This window comes from Alosa sapidissima, chromosome 15 (assembly GCF_018492685.1).
Source record: "Alosa sapidissima isolate fAloSap1 chromosome 15, fAloSap1.pri, whole genome shotgun sequence".
Classification (NCBI taxonomy): Eukaryota; Metazoa; Chordata; class Actinopteri; order Clupeiformes; family Clupeidae; genus Alosa; species Alosa sapidissima.
This window is the reverse complement of record NC_055971.1, coordinates 8214583-8229619: the sequence shown is the minus strand read 5'-3', so window position 1 is coordinate 8229619 and position 15037 is coordinate 8214583. Positions and strand designations below refer to the sequence as shown.

Sequence of the window (15037 nt, the reverse complement as noted above, 5' to 3'; positions counted from 1 at the left end):
TATAATATAAAAACACAACTAAGCAGTAAGGACAGTAGAAGATAAAGAATATGCTAAATATACTAAAATACAAATTATACTAACACTTAATACAATATATAAAAATATACTAAAATACAAATTACAAAAATACAAATTATACTAACACTTAATCTAAATCAATTCTAAAAACAGTATCCACATAGTGAGCCTGTGATTCTCTGTGCATAGTAAGGTATGGTAAGGTGCTCTGTGTGAATGAGTGTCATGGTGGTAGTGCAATGGTGATATTGCTCATGGTGATGAGTAAGTCAACAGTGCAACAATGCAGAAATAAATGGGGGGGGGGGGGGTTATGCATATGTGCTAATGTGCTAATATAGCATGCAAACAGTGAGGCATAAAGACAGTGGTACAAGTGGCTAGTGGACAGACAGTACCAAACATGGAGGGGGTGAAGAGGCAGACAGACTATGCAGAGAAGTCTCTCTCCTCTTCCCTTAAGTGAGGCATTGAACAGTCATTTAGCGCATTAGCAAGGATATTGTACCTTACACAATATCCTTGCTAATGCGCTAAATATTTGAAATGTTATCAGCAAAGTTGTAAGGTGAAAACTTTATTTCACGGTGTGGCATGATATTAATATTTCATATGCACGAGACCCATATAGCATCACAATGAATATGAAGATCATGTTAAAAGTTAGCTGGCAAAAACATAAATATGTAGGTTATACCTGATGTCACTGAGCTGTCAAAGAGGCTACGAAACCATCTCCGTACGTTATCGCTAATTAAACTCAGCTGACTGGTGTTAGCCATAGACAGTAGTTGCTGTTAAAATTAGGGGTGTGACTTTCGAAACCGACGTCTCGAATCAGTGTCGAGGCTTCAAAGCACAAGTGTTTCGAAACACTGCTTCGAAACGTGGTTCAAAACAGCCATGTCATGTGACCACTGCTTCGAAACATCGTTCAAAATCCCCATGTCATGTGACCAAAGTTAAGTGAACCTTCGGTGCATTTCCATGCATTTCACCGGTGTCGGCAGGCGTGCCCGCGCGTTCAATTAACAGTGTAGCTTTCTCCTAAACAATAATCATGATGGTGTAGTGGTTAGTGAGGGTGTTTTTTGCACGGTAGCCCAGGCTGCTCAAATGTGATTCGATCCCCATTTGATTTGTAAGGTATTGTTTCAGATCGTATCTGTTTTCTTACTTCACCATTAACCACACAGGTTCAACTAAACTCTCAGAATGGTCAAAAATCGAGAGTTTTTATAAGAAGAAAGTGATTTAGAGAACACATAGTGGCAGCAATAAGATTCTCTTTATTGTGACTTCATGTGGTCTCCTATCCAGTAAATGACCACGGGCATGCTGCTTAGCTTTTGACAAAGACTGAACACAGGTAACACAGCGAGCCACGAAGACTACTTCTCCAATACGAAGCATTTGACAGATTTGTTTCACCCTAAACAGCTCTGAGGTGTCGGAATTGTTTCAAAGCTTCGGAACAATTTGGCACGATTGCTTCGAACGTTTCAGTGTTTCATAAAGCCTCGCTTTGCCCATCCCTAGTTAAAATGCCTACTAGGCTAGCGCTGGGAATCTAAACACTTCAACACCGACATGTAGCCTAACATGTTCAAAACCACTGCGTGTTATGAGTTAAGACATGACATTTCTTGAAGCATTTGGGAACACACTGAATTAACTGGAAAGTAGAGTCCCTGTTAGATTAGCTTGCTTGCAAATGCCGTTGTCCATGACCTGACAGTTTTATGGCAAGCGGTTTTAACATACCTTATGGCAAACCGCCTACACTGGGTAAACTTGAAAGCAGAGCTTACCATTGTGTGTGCATGCATGGCAAGCTGTTTTAACATTTAAATGTATTTTTCATAGGAGCAATGAGATATTGATAGTAAATTGAATATAACAGTTACATTTCATGTTCAAATTTGTCTTATCAATAAAAAAAAAGCAATTCATGCTTTAGACCATTTTAATTTAAAACATTTTAAAAACAAAGTACCGGTTCAGGCACCGTTTCGGCACCGGCACCGTTTTAAAAGTATCGATTTAGCACCGGTATCAGATAAAACCCAAACGATACCCAACCCTACTTGTCGGTGTGTGTGTGCGCGTGTGTCTGCTTGCCTGCATGTATGTGTGTGCAGGGTGCGATTTGTAGGGGGGGATGGGTAGGATTTTCCCCCCCTCTGGTCTTGATATCCTCTCCTCTGCTTAATTATTTTCATCGCTGGGAGGGACAACATTTATCCCCCTCTGCCCCTCATATTGATTAATGCTACTTCATATAAGTAAAGCGCTGCAACGTGAGAACAGTCTAGTAGGCTAGCCTACATAATCTGACATCAGAAACGTACCGTCACTGTCAGCACTCATGCTGCTGACACAGTGGCTGCGTGATAACTTAATTTGGCCTTGATCGTGCCGGACATTTCTGAATGTCGACTCTGTAATCCATCATAAATGGCTAGTTTCAATGGAAAAGTTAGCTGGACAAATGAAAGAAAACGAGAAAGATTCAGTGAAGCATATAGTCATATTTTAGAACCTTTAAAATTAGAAAACTGATGCAACTGAGATGGAGGACAACTCCACGTATAGAACGTAGGCCTATTGTCCGAAGGAACTTACATTAAATGAGGAGATATTAGCTGAATGTCACAAAAAATGTTACAGAAATTGCTTGGCATCACTTATTCAATGGCTCTCTACCGAAACACCTGTAGTAGAGGACGAACGAGAAAGCACTCGTTTGATAAATCAGCCAGTAGGCTATGCCTAGTAGACAAATAACTTTCAGAAATAATCTGTACTGCAAAAACAAATGTTGGTGGGTATTTAAACTATCTAGCGGGTGTTTTAACAGCTGCAAGAAATAAAAGCTTAATGGTCTTTATGTTCTGGTTCGTAAATTATTTTCATAAAACTTCAAGTTGCCCTATAACTTTACTCTCCAAACTTCACTGCACTGTAGCCAATTAACTGACAGTATGATAGTAGGCTATTTATTTTCTGCAGGCTACAATAAACACTTTTTCAACTTTTGCAATATTACGCACTTGGCTACTGAACCCAAATCAGCAGGAGAGAGAATGCGCGTATCCTACAGTACGCAGCGTGTAGTGCAATGTGTGCTATTTGGTTACCAACTAACACTGTTAGCCAATTCACTAACTCAAGACTTCAGTGCCATCATATACAACATTTTTATACATAACAAATACAGAAAGGATGGAGGCAGCAAAAGTAAAGGAGTCATTTCAGATGGGGCAAGAAGAAGGTGAATTTGTATGCTTGTCAAATCGTAGTCCTACTCTGCATTAGAGGAGCTGATCATCATACCAAGCACACTCGCTGTTTAAAGTCATACATCACGGTAAACTAAAACTAAGATAAAGGTAAATGTTACAAAGGTGGCAAAATGAATATAGGCTACTGACATTACTAGGCTATGAATCGTTCATTCATTTAAAAAAAAAAAAAATGGGGGGGGTTTACAAACTTATTCCCTGTGTGTGTGTGTGTATGTTCGCTTGTGTGTGTGTGTGTGTTTACAGTATGTGTGTGAGCGCCTGCTTGCCTGCATGTGTGTTTTTGTGTGTGCGCGTGTTTGCGGGTTTGTTTATGTGTTTGTTTGGGTGTGTTTGGGCATGCGTGCATGTTTGTGTTTATGTGTGTGCGTGTGCATGCCTGTGTATGCGTGCGTGCGTGTACCTGTGCATGCGTGCCTGTGTGTGTGCACGTGCTGGGATGGGCAGTATTTCTGATACATGTATTTAAAATACATATTTTTGATACATGTATTTAAAATACATATTTCTGATACATTTAAAATACATATTTCAAATACAAAATAGTATTTTGTGTAATTTGTATTTTATTGAGCTGAAGAAGGTGGCTCTGTGACTCAGAATACCTTATTGGTGTGTATTTTTGTATTTCAAAAATACTGGAAAATACTCTCTATGACTCTATGATGAAGTCATCAAAGGGCAAAGTGATGCATGGGACCTCCAATTGATGTTGACCAGAGGGCTGTGGTGCTGAGTTGGTGCTGTGTTATGGCCAGCTCGTGAACAGACCGCAACATAGAGTGACAATAACAGGTTCAATTACTGTAATATCGACTAAAATGTCTAGCGAAATGAGTGTTCAAGTATGCGTGAATGCAAATGGTAGTATTCGTATGTAAGATGAATAAGTGGAAGACAAAGAGAAAATAGAAATAAAGAGGAGAAAAAGAATAATGTTTCAGTGTCAAAGTGCCTGCAAGAAAGGAGGAAAAAATGCCTACCAAGAGAGAGAGAACCCCCTTCATAGCCCCACCTCCCAATATAGGTGCATCTAATAATGTAATTAGCCTAACCAGGCCCAGCCCTGCCCGTGCACTGACAGACCAGGACCTGAAGGGGGCACAGGGGGTCTTAACACAAGCAGACACTATTTTACCTGATTTCAGCCCAGAATCAGTCGCATCCGACAAACTTTTGAATCTGGTCTGTCCAATTTGTTGTGTAGTTTGAGCAGGCTCATGACGCATGATTAGAAAATGGAATAATCACTGTTCCATCTCCAGTCCAGTCTGACTGTATACCCGACAAACATGGGACGTCCCCTGGACCTTATGCGGACATTCATGACGTCCCCGATTGGTCCCCAACGTCATGTTCTCTAGCAGACAATTCGTTGACGTTATTGACGTCCGGAGCAAGTTATCCTTTGGTTATTGCGCGACGTCCGGTGCCGGACTTTCTACCTTCTGGGGACGTCACCGTCAGGTCCCTCGGATGACATCCGCATTTGGTCATTTCAAAAAAGTCTTTGGGATACGAATAATAGCAACATCATATTTGTTTGAAAACCTGAACTGGTTGCATTCCAATTGTCAACAAGTCATGAGAACAATCTTGTTCTGTTGTTAGGTATTACTAGAATAGCAATGCCAGTTCGTAATGCAGCATTACACAGTATTTTATACAAACGATCATAGCTATATATAGGTTCACAGAGACAGAGAGATTGGATAGGCCTTACTATTGTTTCTACTGATTTAATGTGACAAAACAGAGCATGTCTACAGCTCACATTTACTGTTAATGGGCGCAGCCATCTTGAAATTGTAAAATTTGCGGTAGTCTACTCTGGGTTCGACCGACCTGAAAAGTCTGAATAGAACTTCAGGGGGCATTCCCTGGGCATTCCTTTTGCAACATCCTGTTGAAAACAACTTGGTGACCGACTAGGGCGGACAAATTGAACGCGGCATTAGTATAAGTATAGTATAGTATGTATAAATATAAGTATATATACTCTTTTGATCCCGTGAGGGAAATTTGGTCTCTGCATTTATCCCAATCCGTGAATTAGTGAAACACACAGTGAGGTGTAGCACACACTAATCCTGGCAAAGTGAGCTGCCTGCTACAAAAGCGGCGCTCGGGGAGCAGTGAGGGGTGCTTGCTCATGGGCACCTCAGCCGTTCCTACTGGTCGGGGTTCGAATTGGCAACCCTCCGGTTAGAAGTCCGAAGCGCTAACCAGTAGGCCACGGCTGCCCCATGTGGTGGCCTCTGTGCATAGCCTCTTTGACCACCTCCTACTCCTCTCTCTCTTTGTCTTCCTCTTCCTCTACCTCTTCCTCTCCCTGCCTCCATGCTTGCAAAGTTCTCAAAATGGCTCACCTGAGGCCCATTTGTGGCTGGCTGATTGGTGTTCAGTTTTGTAAGTAAGTATTTTCAAGGGTGTGTCTAAGTGTTTTCAATCACCCAATGTGTTTTGTATTTTGAATAGATGTGTTGTCCCAATGGTACCCATGAGATTTCATTTATGAACGAAGTGTCTTATGTATAAATAGTGTGTAGTGTGCAGGAGCAAGTGTGTTGCAGAAAGGAGCAAGTGTGTTGCAGAATTGCAACTAAAGTGCAAAGCAGCGCTTTTGTTAAAGGTATGGATACACTGTGTTTAAGGTATGGATACACTGTGTTTAAGGTATAGTAACAAAAGCTTCAAGTTTTGTTACTTTGGTCTAAGCATGTGTCTATAGTGTTCAAGCAATGGGCAAAAACTCTAGGCTAAATGTTTGGGATAAATAAATAGTTGATTTGTAAAGTGATTCCATGCTCCCTTGAGAAAAGTATTTTGAGTATTTTCAAAATACAAAAATACAGTATTTTATTTTGATACATAATATGGCTACTGTATTTTGTAATTTATTTTTGATACATTTAAAATGAGGGCATTAGGTATTTTATTTTACAACATACAGAAAAAGGTCATCCTAGGCCCTACGGTTCTCGAGATATTCAAAGACAACTGTATCCGGCCATCTACAGGCCAATTGGTGTACAGTCAGTAAATGAACACATACATTCATTTATTCCCACCAATTCCCACCAATTTCTGTGTACCCCGGTTTGTTTCATCATTTGTCCATGCACACAGGTTTACGCAGAGTGATAAATACCTATTAATCTTTGCTTTTAAGAGACCCTGCCTCTCTGGAATGCTCTTTTTCGTACCCAATCATGTTTCCAGTTACCCTAATTAGTTGTGAAACATTCCTCCTTTTGTTTTCTTTATCATTACACAACTTTTCCAGCATTTTGTTACCCCTGTCCCAACTTTTTTTGAAAAGTGTCGCTGGTATCAAATTTGAAATGAACATATATTTTGCATGAAATAGTAACATTTCTCATCTTCAACATTTGATATGTTGTTTGTGTCCTTTTTGCAGCTAGGCCTAAATATGAATTTACAAGATTTGCAGATTATTACATTTTGTTTTTATTCACATTTAAACAATGAAACAAACTTTTGGGGGTGTATATAACTATCTTCACTAGTTTGGTGGGCCAATTTAGTCCGAAGAACAAGTTTAACACAAGTACATTTATACTAATAAACGTACGACCTAAATTAACTTTAAGTATACATTTCTCTGTGAAGGGTGTTCTTAGGATTAAGGTATACTGCCTAGTCTTGACTACATCAAGCTACATCTGCCAAGCCTATACAAATGCAATATGCTGTTTCATCTTGTAGTGGTGCTCGACTTGATGATGCAGCCCTCAGAAATGCAATATGCTGTTTCATCTTGTAGTGGTGCTCGACTTGATAATGCAGCCCTCAGAAATGCTTAACAAAAAAAGTGTGTAAGTCAGTAGAATGTGCATTGTAGTAGAATGTGCATTGGAGTTACTCCTCCCAAAGTGTGTAACTGCCTCCATGTCGCTTACATGACAGACTTATGTCGATGGCAGAATGAAAAGTGCGTATTTGGGTGCTTTTTTTTTTTCGAAGCACATGGGAGAATATTGCAAGTACTTCCAAGTGTGCAACAATTGTGCATGGAAGGTGAGGCGAGCACTGCAGATTCCCCCAACTCTGATGGAAACATGGAAAAGGAGACTATACCAATACATTTCACATAACCATCCACATTGGATTATTGATTATTGATCTCATCTGTCTTGACATCTTTGAGATGCTTTGCACTTCCCCACTCCTATTAGAGCTACTTCTCTCCTTGGCATGTTTTCACTCAAAACTCAATTCCAATCAATAAACAATGATCAATGCTCCTTTCATATCATTATTATATGTGCCCTCTTATTTACTTACTTTTTTGTTTACTTGAATGTTATGTTTGTCTGTGGACTTAAATTGGTAAAATATGTCTTGTCTTCACCGCGGGATAGTGAGAAACGTAATTTCGATCTCTTTGTATGTCTGGAACATGTGAAGAAATTGACAATAAAGCTGACTTTGACTTTGACTTTGATATCACCTGAAAATCTGAAGCGTTCTTACAGTAAAAGTAATTTCACACGATCAATACTGGGTGATTTCCCAACCACAATGCAAAGGAAGTGGCAGCAATGGGGAGGGGAGGGTAGGTGCATGCAAAAGCTCGCACCTGAAGAAAGGCCCATGTGGGTCACTGTGGTTTTGTGCTACTGAAGAAGTCTGAAGAAGCATAAAAAAGCCTTTCATTCGCTCCTTGTAGTGTTGTTAAAGTGAGACATATCCGTATTGTCTAAAGCTGTTTCTCCATTCAAATGTTTTAACAACTGAGCCTAAATTGTAAGGTAGGATATTACATTATATCTCTGTCATTATTACAGAATACGTTTCTTACTGTTTGAAGTGTTTGCTGTAAATATGAAAAGAAAGTCATTTTGATTGACCTTGGTGTTTTCATGATCTAATTTTAAATATATTCTCAATAGCTTCAGTTTCTTGCAAACCATGCATTTTCAACTTTCAGAATATTAGAAAACAGACTATTCAGAAAACACACACTATATGCAAGTCTTGCTGTCAGGGCAAGAAATACGTTTGTCTTAGTGTCCCACTGTGGTGTTCCACTATTCACAGAGACGATGATACTGTAGAATCTACGTAGTGTAGGTTATGGAGACTAAGATGATAGTGGAAACACTGACGCAACAAAGCAGTTGCCTGCTGTTTGTTGTTGTTAACTTAAGAGACTTCCAAGGGGAGAGTGTGGCAAACAACTCTGGCAAAACAACTATACTTCTAATGATAAAAGGGTCAGTAGTCAGTAAGTGGTACTGTATTCTGTTTCACTGTAGGCTACTGTACTGTACTTAACTATACTGCCTATTTGTCTTTGTCCTCTTTTTCTATTCAGGTTTGAAATAATTTGGAAAAAGGCACTAACATGGAGCACAGCTGTGGTCTGGTCACCAAAAACAAGGAGCCAGGTCTGAATATGAGGCATTCACCAGTCCAATTCTCTTGTTACTTAATGTTGAGAGAATGATCATTTCCAACCTATGGCTACGTGAAAACTTCAGTATTACTGTACTGTGTCACCATTTAGTTAGCATGTTTAAACGTTGTAGGTAAGGGACATGTTATTAAGGTCACCTGAGAAGCATGTTTCCAAAGGTTATAGTACTGACGATGATGATGATGATGATGATGGCGATGATGATGATGACAAAGCTAAGAATAAGAATAATGAATTATGCTGGATGAAGCCAAGTATAGGCCATTTCTTCCCTTACCAAAAAAAGGATAATTAAAGTTAATTTTATTAAGTAAACTTAAGTGCAGTTGATGTACACTGTAATACCCAAGTTTACTTCATGTAGTAAGTTTATTAGTAATGTGCTTGTGATATAAATTGGCCCACTTTCTGTTTATAATAGTAAACTCGTAAGCACTAAAGCACTACCCGTATACTGTAAGTAAACTAGTGAAGATACTAGTTACTTCTAGCACACCTTTTAATTCCTTATAGTAAATGTATTTTTACGGTGTAAAAGTAGTAAAGTTCTAGGTGCACTACAAGTGAACTTATAGGTGTACTGTTTACTATTGGTATATGGACTGCATTTTTACTGCTTTTCCTCTTCTCCGAGCACTCAAAGCTGTTTACACACTGGTGTAGGCACCACCGAGAGCACTTGAGTTAAGTGTCATGTGAGGAGGAGATGAGGTCGAACCTGCAACCTTCTGGTTGTGTGGGTGATTCCTCTACCTCCTGATCCACTGCTGCCCACTGTCAATATGTACTTCTAGCCCATGTTTTCATGTTCATAATAGAATAGCCTGCTTAAAGTAATTCCTCAGTAAACTGTAAGTTTAATTATTTTTATACTACAAGGACACTAATATAAACACTGCCAGTGGACTACACATACAAAACCAACACAACACAATGTAAAATATATATTCACCCAAATATTCATCCAAATATTGTATTCGATCATCCACAACACAAAAAGTAAGATATATGCTTAGTTCAAAAAAAGTAGACCAACAGTGCTCTTCTATAAACGTATTTTTTCTAAGGGTAAATGCCATTGGAAATACACCTGGCATAACCAAAAGTAGTTGGAATTTTTAGCCTCTCAAGTTCAGTGGTTTATTTGATAATCTTGACACAGAATCTTGATTCCTTTTTACAGTTCCTCTGAAGAGTGTGGAGGTAGATGTGCATGTGCAGGGACATGTAGCCACAGTGACCTCCACTCTGCTGTATGTGAATGGAGAAGAGCGCCCCCTAGAGGCTGTGTTTGTGTTCCCTCTGCCTGGAGAATGTGCCGTCTGTCACCTCAGCGCCAAGATAGGAGACACAGAGGTGGTGGCAAAGCTGCAGGAGAAACAGAAGGTGAGATGATAGACAGCTGAGATATCTTAATGAGGTTCAATTGATTACTATGCAGTATTACACAGTAATAGCTGCAGTGTTGGGCAAGTTACTTCAAAAGCGTAATGCATTATTTATTACTTGTTACTGTCATCTCAAAGTAATTTGTTACATTACAATATTACTGTCTTTGAATTGTAAGGCATTACACTATGTTTACATTACTTTCACCAAAATAACAGGAAATATGGATTTGGTGTTCTCAATAGATCTTCATGTGTTCAATGCAGCTCATTACACAGCAGGAGATGATGTGGTATGGCATAATGACTTAGCTAGGCTTAAGGCTAACAAAAGAACAATATAATGGTTGCAGTTATGGCTCCTGGGACAATGTAGGCCCCAAAGGCCAAAGGTCACTCACAACTTAATATAGTAAAATATAGCCATAGTGAAATTGTATGTTGACTTTAAATGGTTCTCATCATTGCTGGTTGCCTTTCCTTCCACTTAGTGGTGTAGACTTAATGCAAATAGTTTGAGAATAATGGCTACGATCTTTGTCTGTAAAAGCAACATTTTAGTTATTCTCACTGCTTGAAATGAGAAGTATAGTCTAACCATGTTAGATCTGTTGCATGAATGGCAGAGATAACTCAAATTCCCTTTCTACAGTCATCTAAACAAGGCAATCAAATTCCAGGACCAGCATAGATGACCAGCATAGATGATTTTTTTAATTCTTGGATAATCTTCTCTGGTGCCAATTGAGCATGTCTCAATTTTGGAATAAAAAGCAAAGTAACTTCAGTTACTGAGAATTGTACCGAGTAAAATATTACTGGAATAGTATTGGTAATGCCATACATTACTGCATTACAGCAAAAAGCAATACATTACTGTAATTACATTACTTCTTTAATGCATTACTCCCAACACTGAATAGCAGTGCACTAATTCAATTTATAATTCAAACATGTATTGCTGGCGTTGTATCATACCTAGTGCAAATAGATAAATATATCCAGTGGAATATGGGACATACCGTACATGGGTTATTGGTAAATATAGACACACATTATTTGTGTGACTTTGAGTAAATAAATCACATTTATGCACAGAAAAGTAGAGTGTGTAAAAAAAATACAATAATGTAAGTACAAGAGCAAAAGGTGATGCATACTTTCCTTTTAAAAAAAAAAAGAAGGCCAGTGAACTTTTTCTTTAAAGGTACAATTAGCGATGGCACATGACATTGCGTTTTTTTATATTTGTATTTAAATTTCTTGGATCGTGAGGAGATGTTTGCTGAATGTGGCAAAAAATGTCATGGGCTTGAAATTGCATACCGTTGCTGACCGTACCTTCATTCAACATTTCTTCTACTGTATGTGCCTTTCTTGGTCTCTGCTCACTTTTGTACTCAAAACAATGACACTCTCCCGTGGTCCAAGGAGCAGTATGATGATGCATTGACCTCTCCCTTTGTCGAGGCCCGGGAGGAGTATGATGATGCGTTGAGCTCGGGCCACCAGGCCTTCCTGCTGGAGGAGAGTGATCAGAGCCCAGACGTGTTCCAGCTGAACGTGGGCAGCCTGCCTCCAGGAGAGAGTGCTGCCATCACTCTGGTCTACATCTCAGAGCTGGACATGCAAGCTGACGACGCCCTGCGCTTCTGTCTGCCCGCTGTGCTCAACCCCCGCTACACACCCCAGGGTGAGGCCCAGAAATATGGAGGCTTGTGGGAAATAGAGTTCTAACGTGTTCTAACATGCCGCTGTTCTGACTAATGTGTGTTTGGAAAAAGTACATGCTTATTTGAAACCAACTCTTATACTATATACAGCTTAAGAGTGCCACAGGTATGACACCATCAAAATAAAAAGAAAAGAAAAAGTAGCATCTTCCCAACTGTCTTCTCAGACATGGACAGGAGTCAAATGGCCACTGTGACATCAGTCCCAGCTGGTACGGTGCCCTACACTTTGGCTCTCAGTGCTCACCTGTCCTCCCCCCAGCCCATCTCTAAAGTGGAGTCCAACTGTGATCTGGAGCCACTGGCTTACCTCAACCCAGACAAAACACAGGCCACGGTATGGAGTGCTGGACATTATGAATGTGTGATTATAAGCAGTAGGTATAGTGTGGTGTAATGCAATATTCCTCTCTCTGATCCTCCAGGTGAGTCTCTCTCCAGGCCACCTGTTTGATCGTGATGTGGAGCTGCTGCTGTATTACCACGATGCTCATAAGCCCACTGCCATAGTGGAGGCTGGACTGGACACTGCTGAGCCAGGTGAGGGATTGGGCTCTTCACCTGTCGGCTTGGTGTAGAAATGTAGGCAAGTAAATACAAGTGAACTGCAAGCCGCTCTGTTTCTCTGTTTCAGGCTCTTTGATGAGGGACCCAGTTGTTTTGCTCAGCATTTACCCAGAGTTCCCTGCTGCAGTAACATCCTCACTTTCCACGTGTGGAGAGTTTATTTTTGTGGTGGACCGATCAGGGAGTATGGACTGCGCAATGCACTCAGGAAAAGATGCAAAGATGCGCATAGAGAGTGCCAAGGTACCATGACTGCAGATGTATTGCAAGAGAGAACCTAAACTCTGATAAAACCTGCAAAAGCAGTCTTTGTCAATGCTTGTTCTCTTTGGTGCTCTTACAATTGTTGCAGATGCTGTGTGAAATTCCTTTACTAGATACAGGGTTTGCTCAATCTTATCCCTGTTATTCGTCTTCAGGACACTCTGCTCCTGCTCTTGAAGAGCCTCCCCATGGGCTGCTACTTCAACATCTATGGCTTTGGCTCCCGTTATGAACATTTCTTCCCGTCAGTATGCTTTTACATTTATGTATATCTCACGTTTGCCTAATTTTATATGGCTTCAGATTAGTTTTTGGAAAAACTCAGGTTGATCCTTGTAATATGATGACTGTTGTCTTCTTCCAGGAAGAGCGTTGAGTACAACCAGAAGACGATGGATGATGCTCTTGAGAAAGTGAAGGGAATGAGAGCAGACATGGGGGGCACTGAGATTCTTCAGCCTCTGAAACACATCTACAGCCAGCCCTGCATCCCCAGTCACCCCAGACAGGTAGATTATTACATGGTAGATTATTTTTCTCAGTCTCTTTGGTGCTTTTCTCACATCACTATTAACATTTGCACAGCAGTTAGTGCATTTCTCAAAACAATTAGTGCAAACTGCAAAACCTAGTGGATAACCTGCAAAAGCACGTCACTTGCTCAAAATGGATAGTCCATTCCTCAAAAGCAAGTATTTATGTCAATGAAACTGTCAGTGTCATCAAAAAGAGAAGTCTTGACACCATCGTTTATGAAAAAGATAGTTAAATGGCTTTGTCATGTTTTCATTATGACAGTTTATGCTCAGTGTTTTCCCATGCGAAAAAAGCTCAGAACTCGGTGACACTACCTGAAAATGCTCAAGACAGCACTATACAGTACTTGTACAGCCATTTGAAAAATTTTTCTTTGCAATTCTACAGCATTGTGACATTGTGATAACTAATATACAAATTTTGTATGTAATGACTCAAGCAATGAAATGAAGACTTAGTTTTATTGGGAACAACTATTCAGCATCCATAAGTATAGTTCATTTTGACTCACATGACAAAGCAACTGATACATGTTCAAAAGCATTTCCAATTTGTTCAGAGGAAGGGGAAATTGCTACTATGATGTGCACAAATGACTAAATGTTGTGGAGGTTGAACTAATAGTTATGAGAATTTTGATTCTGATCTGAGAAAAGTACCAAAGCGACTGAGAAAAAACACCTCACTGCGAGTATATCGTTGGGCTCTGGACGACTAGGCCTGCTAAAAAGTCTACCTCCCCTTCAGTGGTAGGGAAGCAGAAGCAGAAGAAGAAGAGTTGCTGCAGTCTAGAAGTCCCAATATGAGGAGGATGTCACCAAATATTGATATTAGTCAGCTAATTATTATATTCATTGCTAACTGTGCTTTCACTAATTTTAGACCAAAACATTGTGAAGGCTCAAAATGGATGACAAGAGAACAAAGCAAAACCTCTTCCATACAGAACATTTAGCATTTTGTCTTTCCTCTTTTAATTTCATTTCAGCTCTTCATTTTCACTGATGGAGAGGTGGGGAACACTAAGCAGGTTTTGGACTTGGTGAAGATCAATGGGAATTCTCACCGGTATGTGATGGGCCACATGACAAAAAAATTACTTGAACAATAAGAGTAGATTTTTGAGATGTTTTATTAGTTTGTACGTAATAAAACAGCTTGAAGCTAACCTCGATATGATATGTGCAGGTGCTTCTCTTTTGGAATCGGAGAGGGTGCCAGCACTGCTTTAATCACAGGCCTGGCCAAGGAGGCCTCTGGGCATGCTCAGTTCATCACAGGAACAGACCGCATGCAGCCAAAGGTAGGAGGAGATGAAACTGGTGGTATCTTTTATACCTATATGTTAATATAACATTCTAGTCAAGTCAAGTGTATCTGTTCATGTCATGAATTCTGGAGAGGTTTATGTGTAAAAGAAAGACACATTAAACCAAGTTTAGTCCCACTGATGTTCTGTTGAATCTGCTTTTGGCTCCAATCTGCATTCCGGGCCTGCTGGCCGTGAGAAGGAGGAGATGGAGCTGGTAGGCAGATTTGAGAAACAAAGACAGGGATTTATTCTCTACTGAGGGAACAATTGTACTGAACAATGATGTTACACAAAATGAATTATAGGATCGGCAAGTCATAGTGTGTGTTGTTTCAGAATAAAAAGATTAAGAAAAATGGAAAAAAGAAAAGTAGCAACTAAGCAGGCTGGTGTCATAATCACAAGTAGACATGAAATGAAATAATGATATTAAGATAAACATGAATGAATGACTTTAAATATGTAAG

At 39.8% G+C, this 15037-nt stretch overlaps 1 protein-coding gene across 3 annotated transcripts in view; it reads left to right on the top strand.

The window, feature by feature from the left end:
* Window positions 1-8012: 8012 nt before the first annotated feature.
* The window catches only part of LOC121683616 (von Willebrand factor A domain-containing protein 5A-like), a 75415-nt gene continuing 68390 nt past the window's right edge, over window positions 8013-15037 (top strand). For 2 of the 3 annotated variants that reach the window (XR_006022853.1, XM_042063314.1), the window contains exons 1-11: window positions 8013-8101; window positions 8668-8740; window positions 9953-10155; window positions 11628-11850; window positions 12058-12227; window positions 12316-12430; window positions 12525-12700; window positions 12877-12965; window positions 13086-13230; window positions 14247-14326; window positions 14447-14561. Coding sequence is in view for 2 of the 3 variants with exons in the window: in XM_042063314.1 (XP_041919248.1) it covers window positions 8698-8740; window positions 9953-10155; window positions 11628-11850; window positions 12058-12227; window positions 12316-12430; window positions 12525-12700; window positions 12877-12965; window positions 13086-13230; window positions 14247-14326; window positions 14447-14561 (1359 nt within the window). In the remaining variant the exon portion in view is untranslated. The remainder of the gene's footprint in view (window positions 8102-8667; window positions 8741-9952; window positions 10156-11627; window positions 11851-12057; window positions 12228-12315; window positions 12431-12524; window positions 12701-12876; window positions 12966-13085; window positions 13231-14246; window positions 14327-14446; window positions 14562-15037) is intronic. The other variant, XM_042063317.1, reaches the window with a different exon arrangement.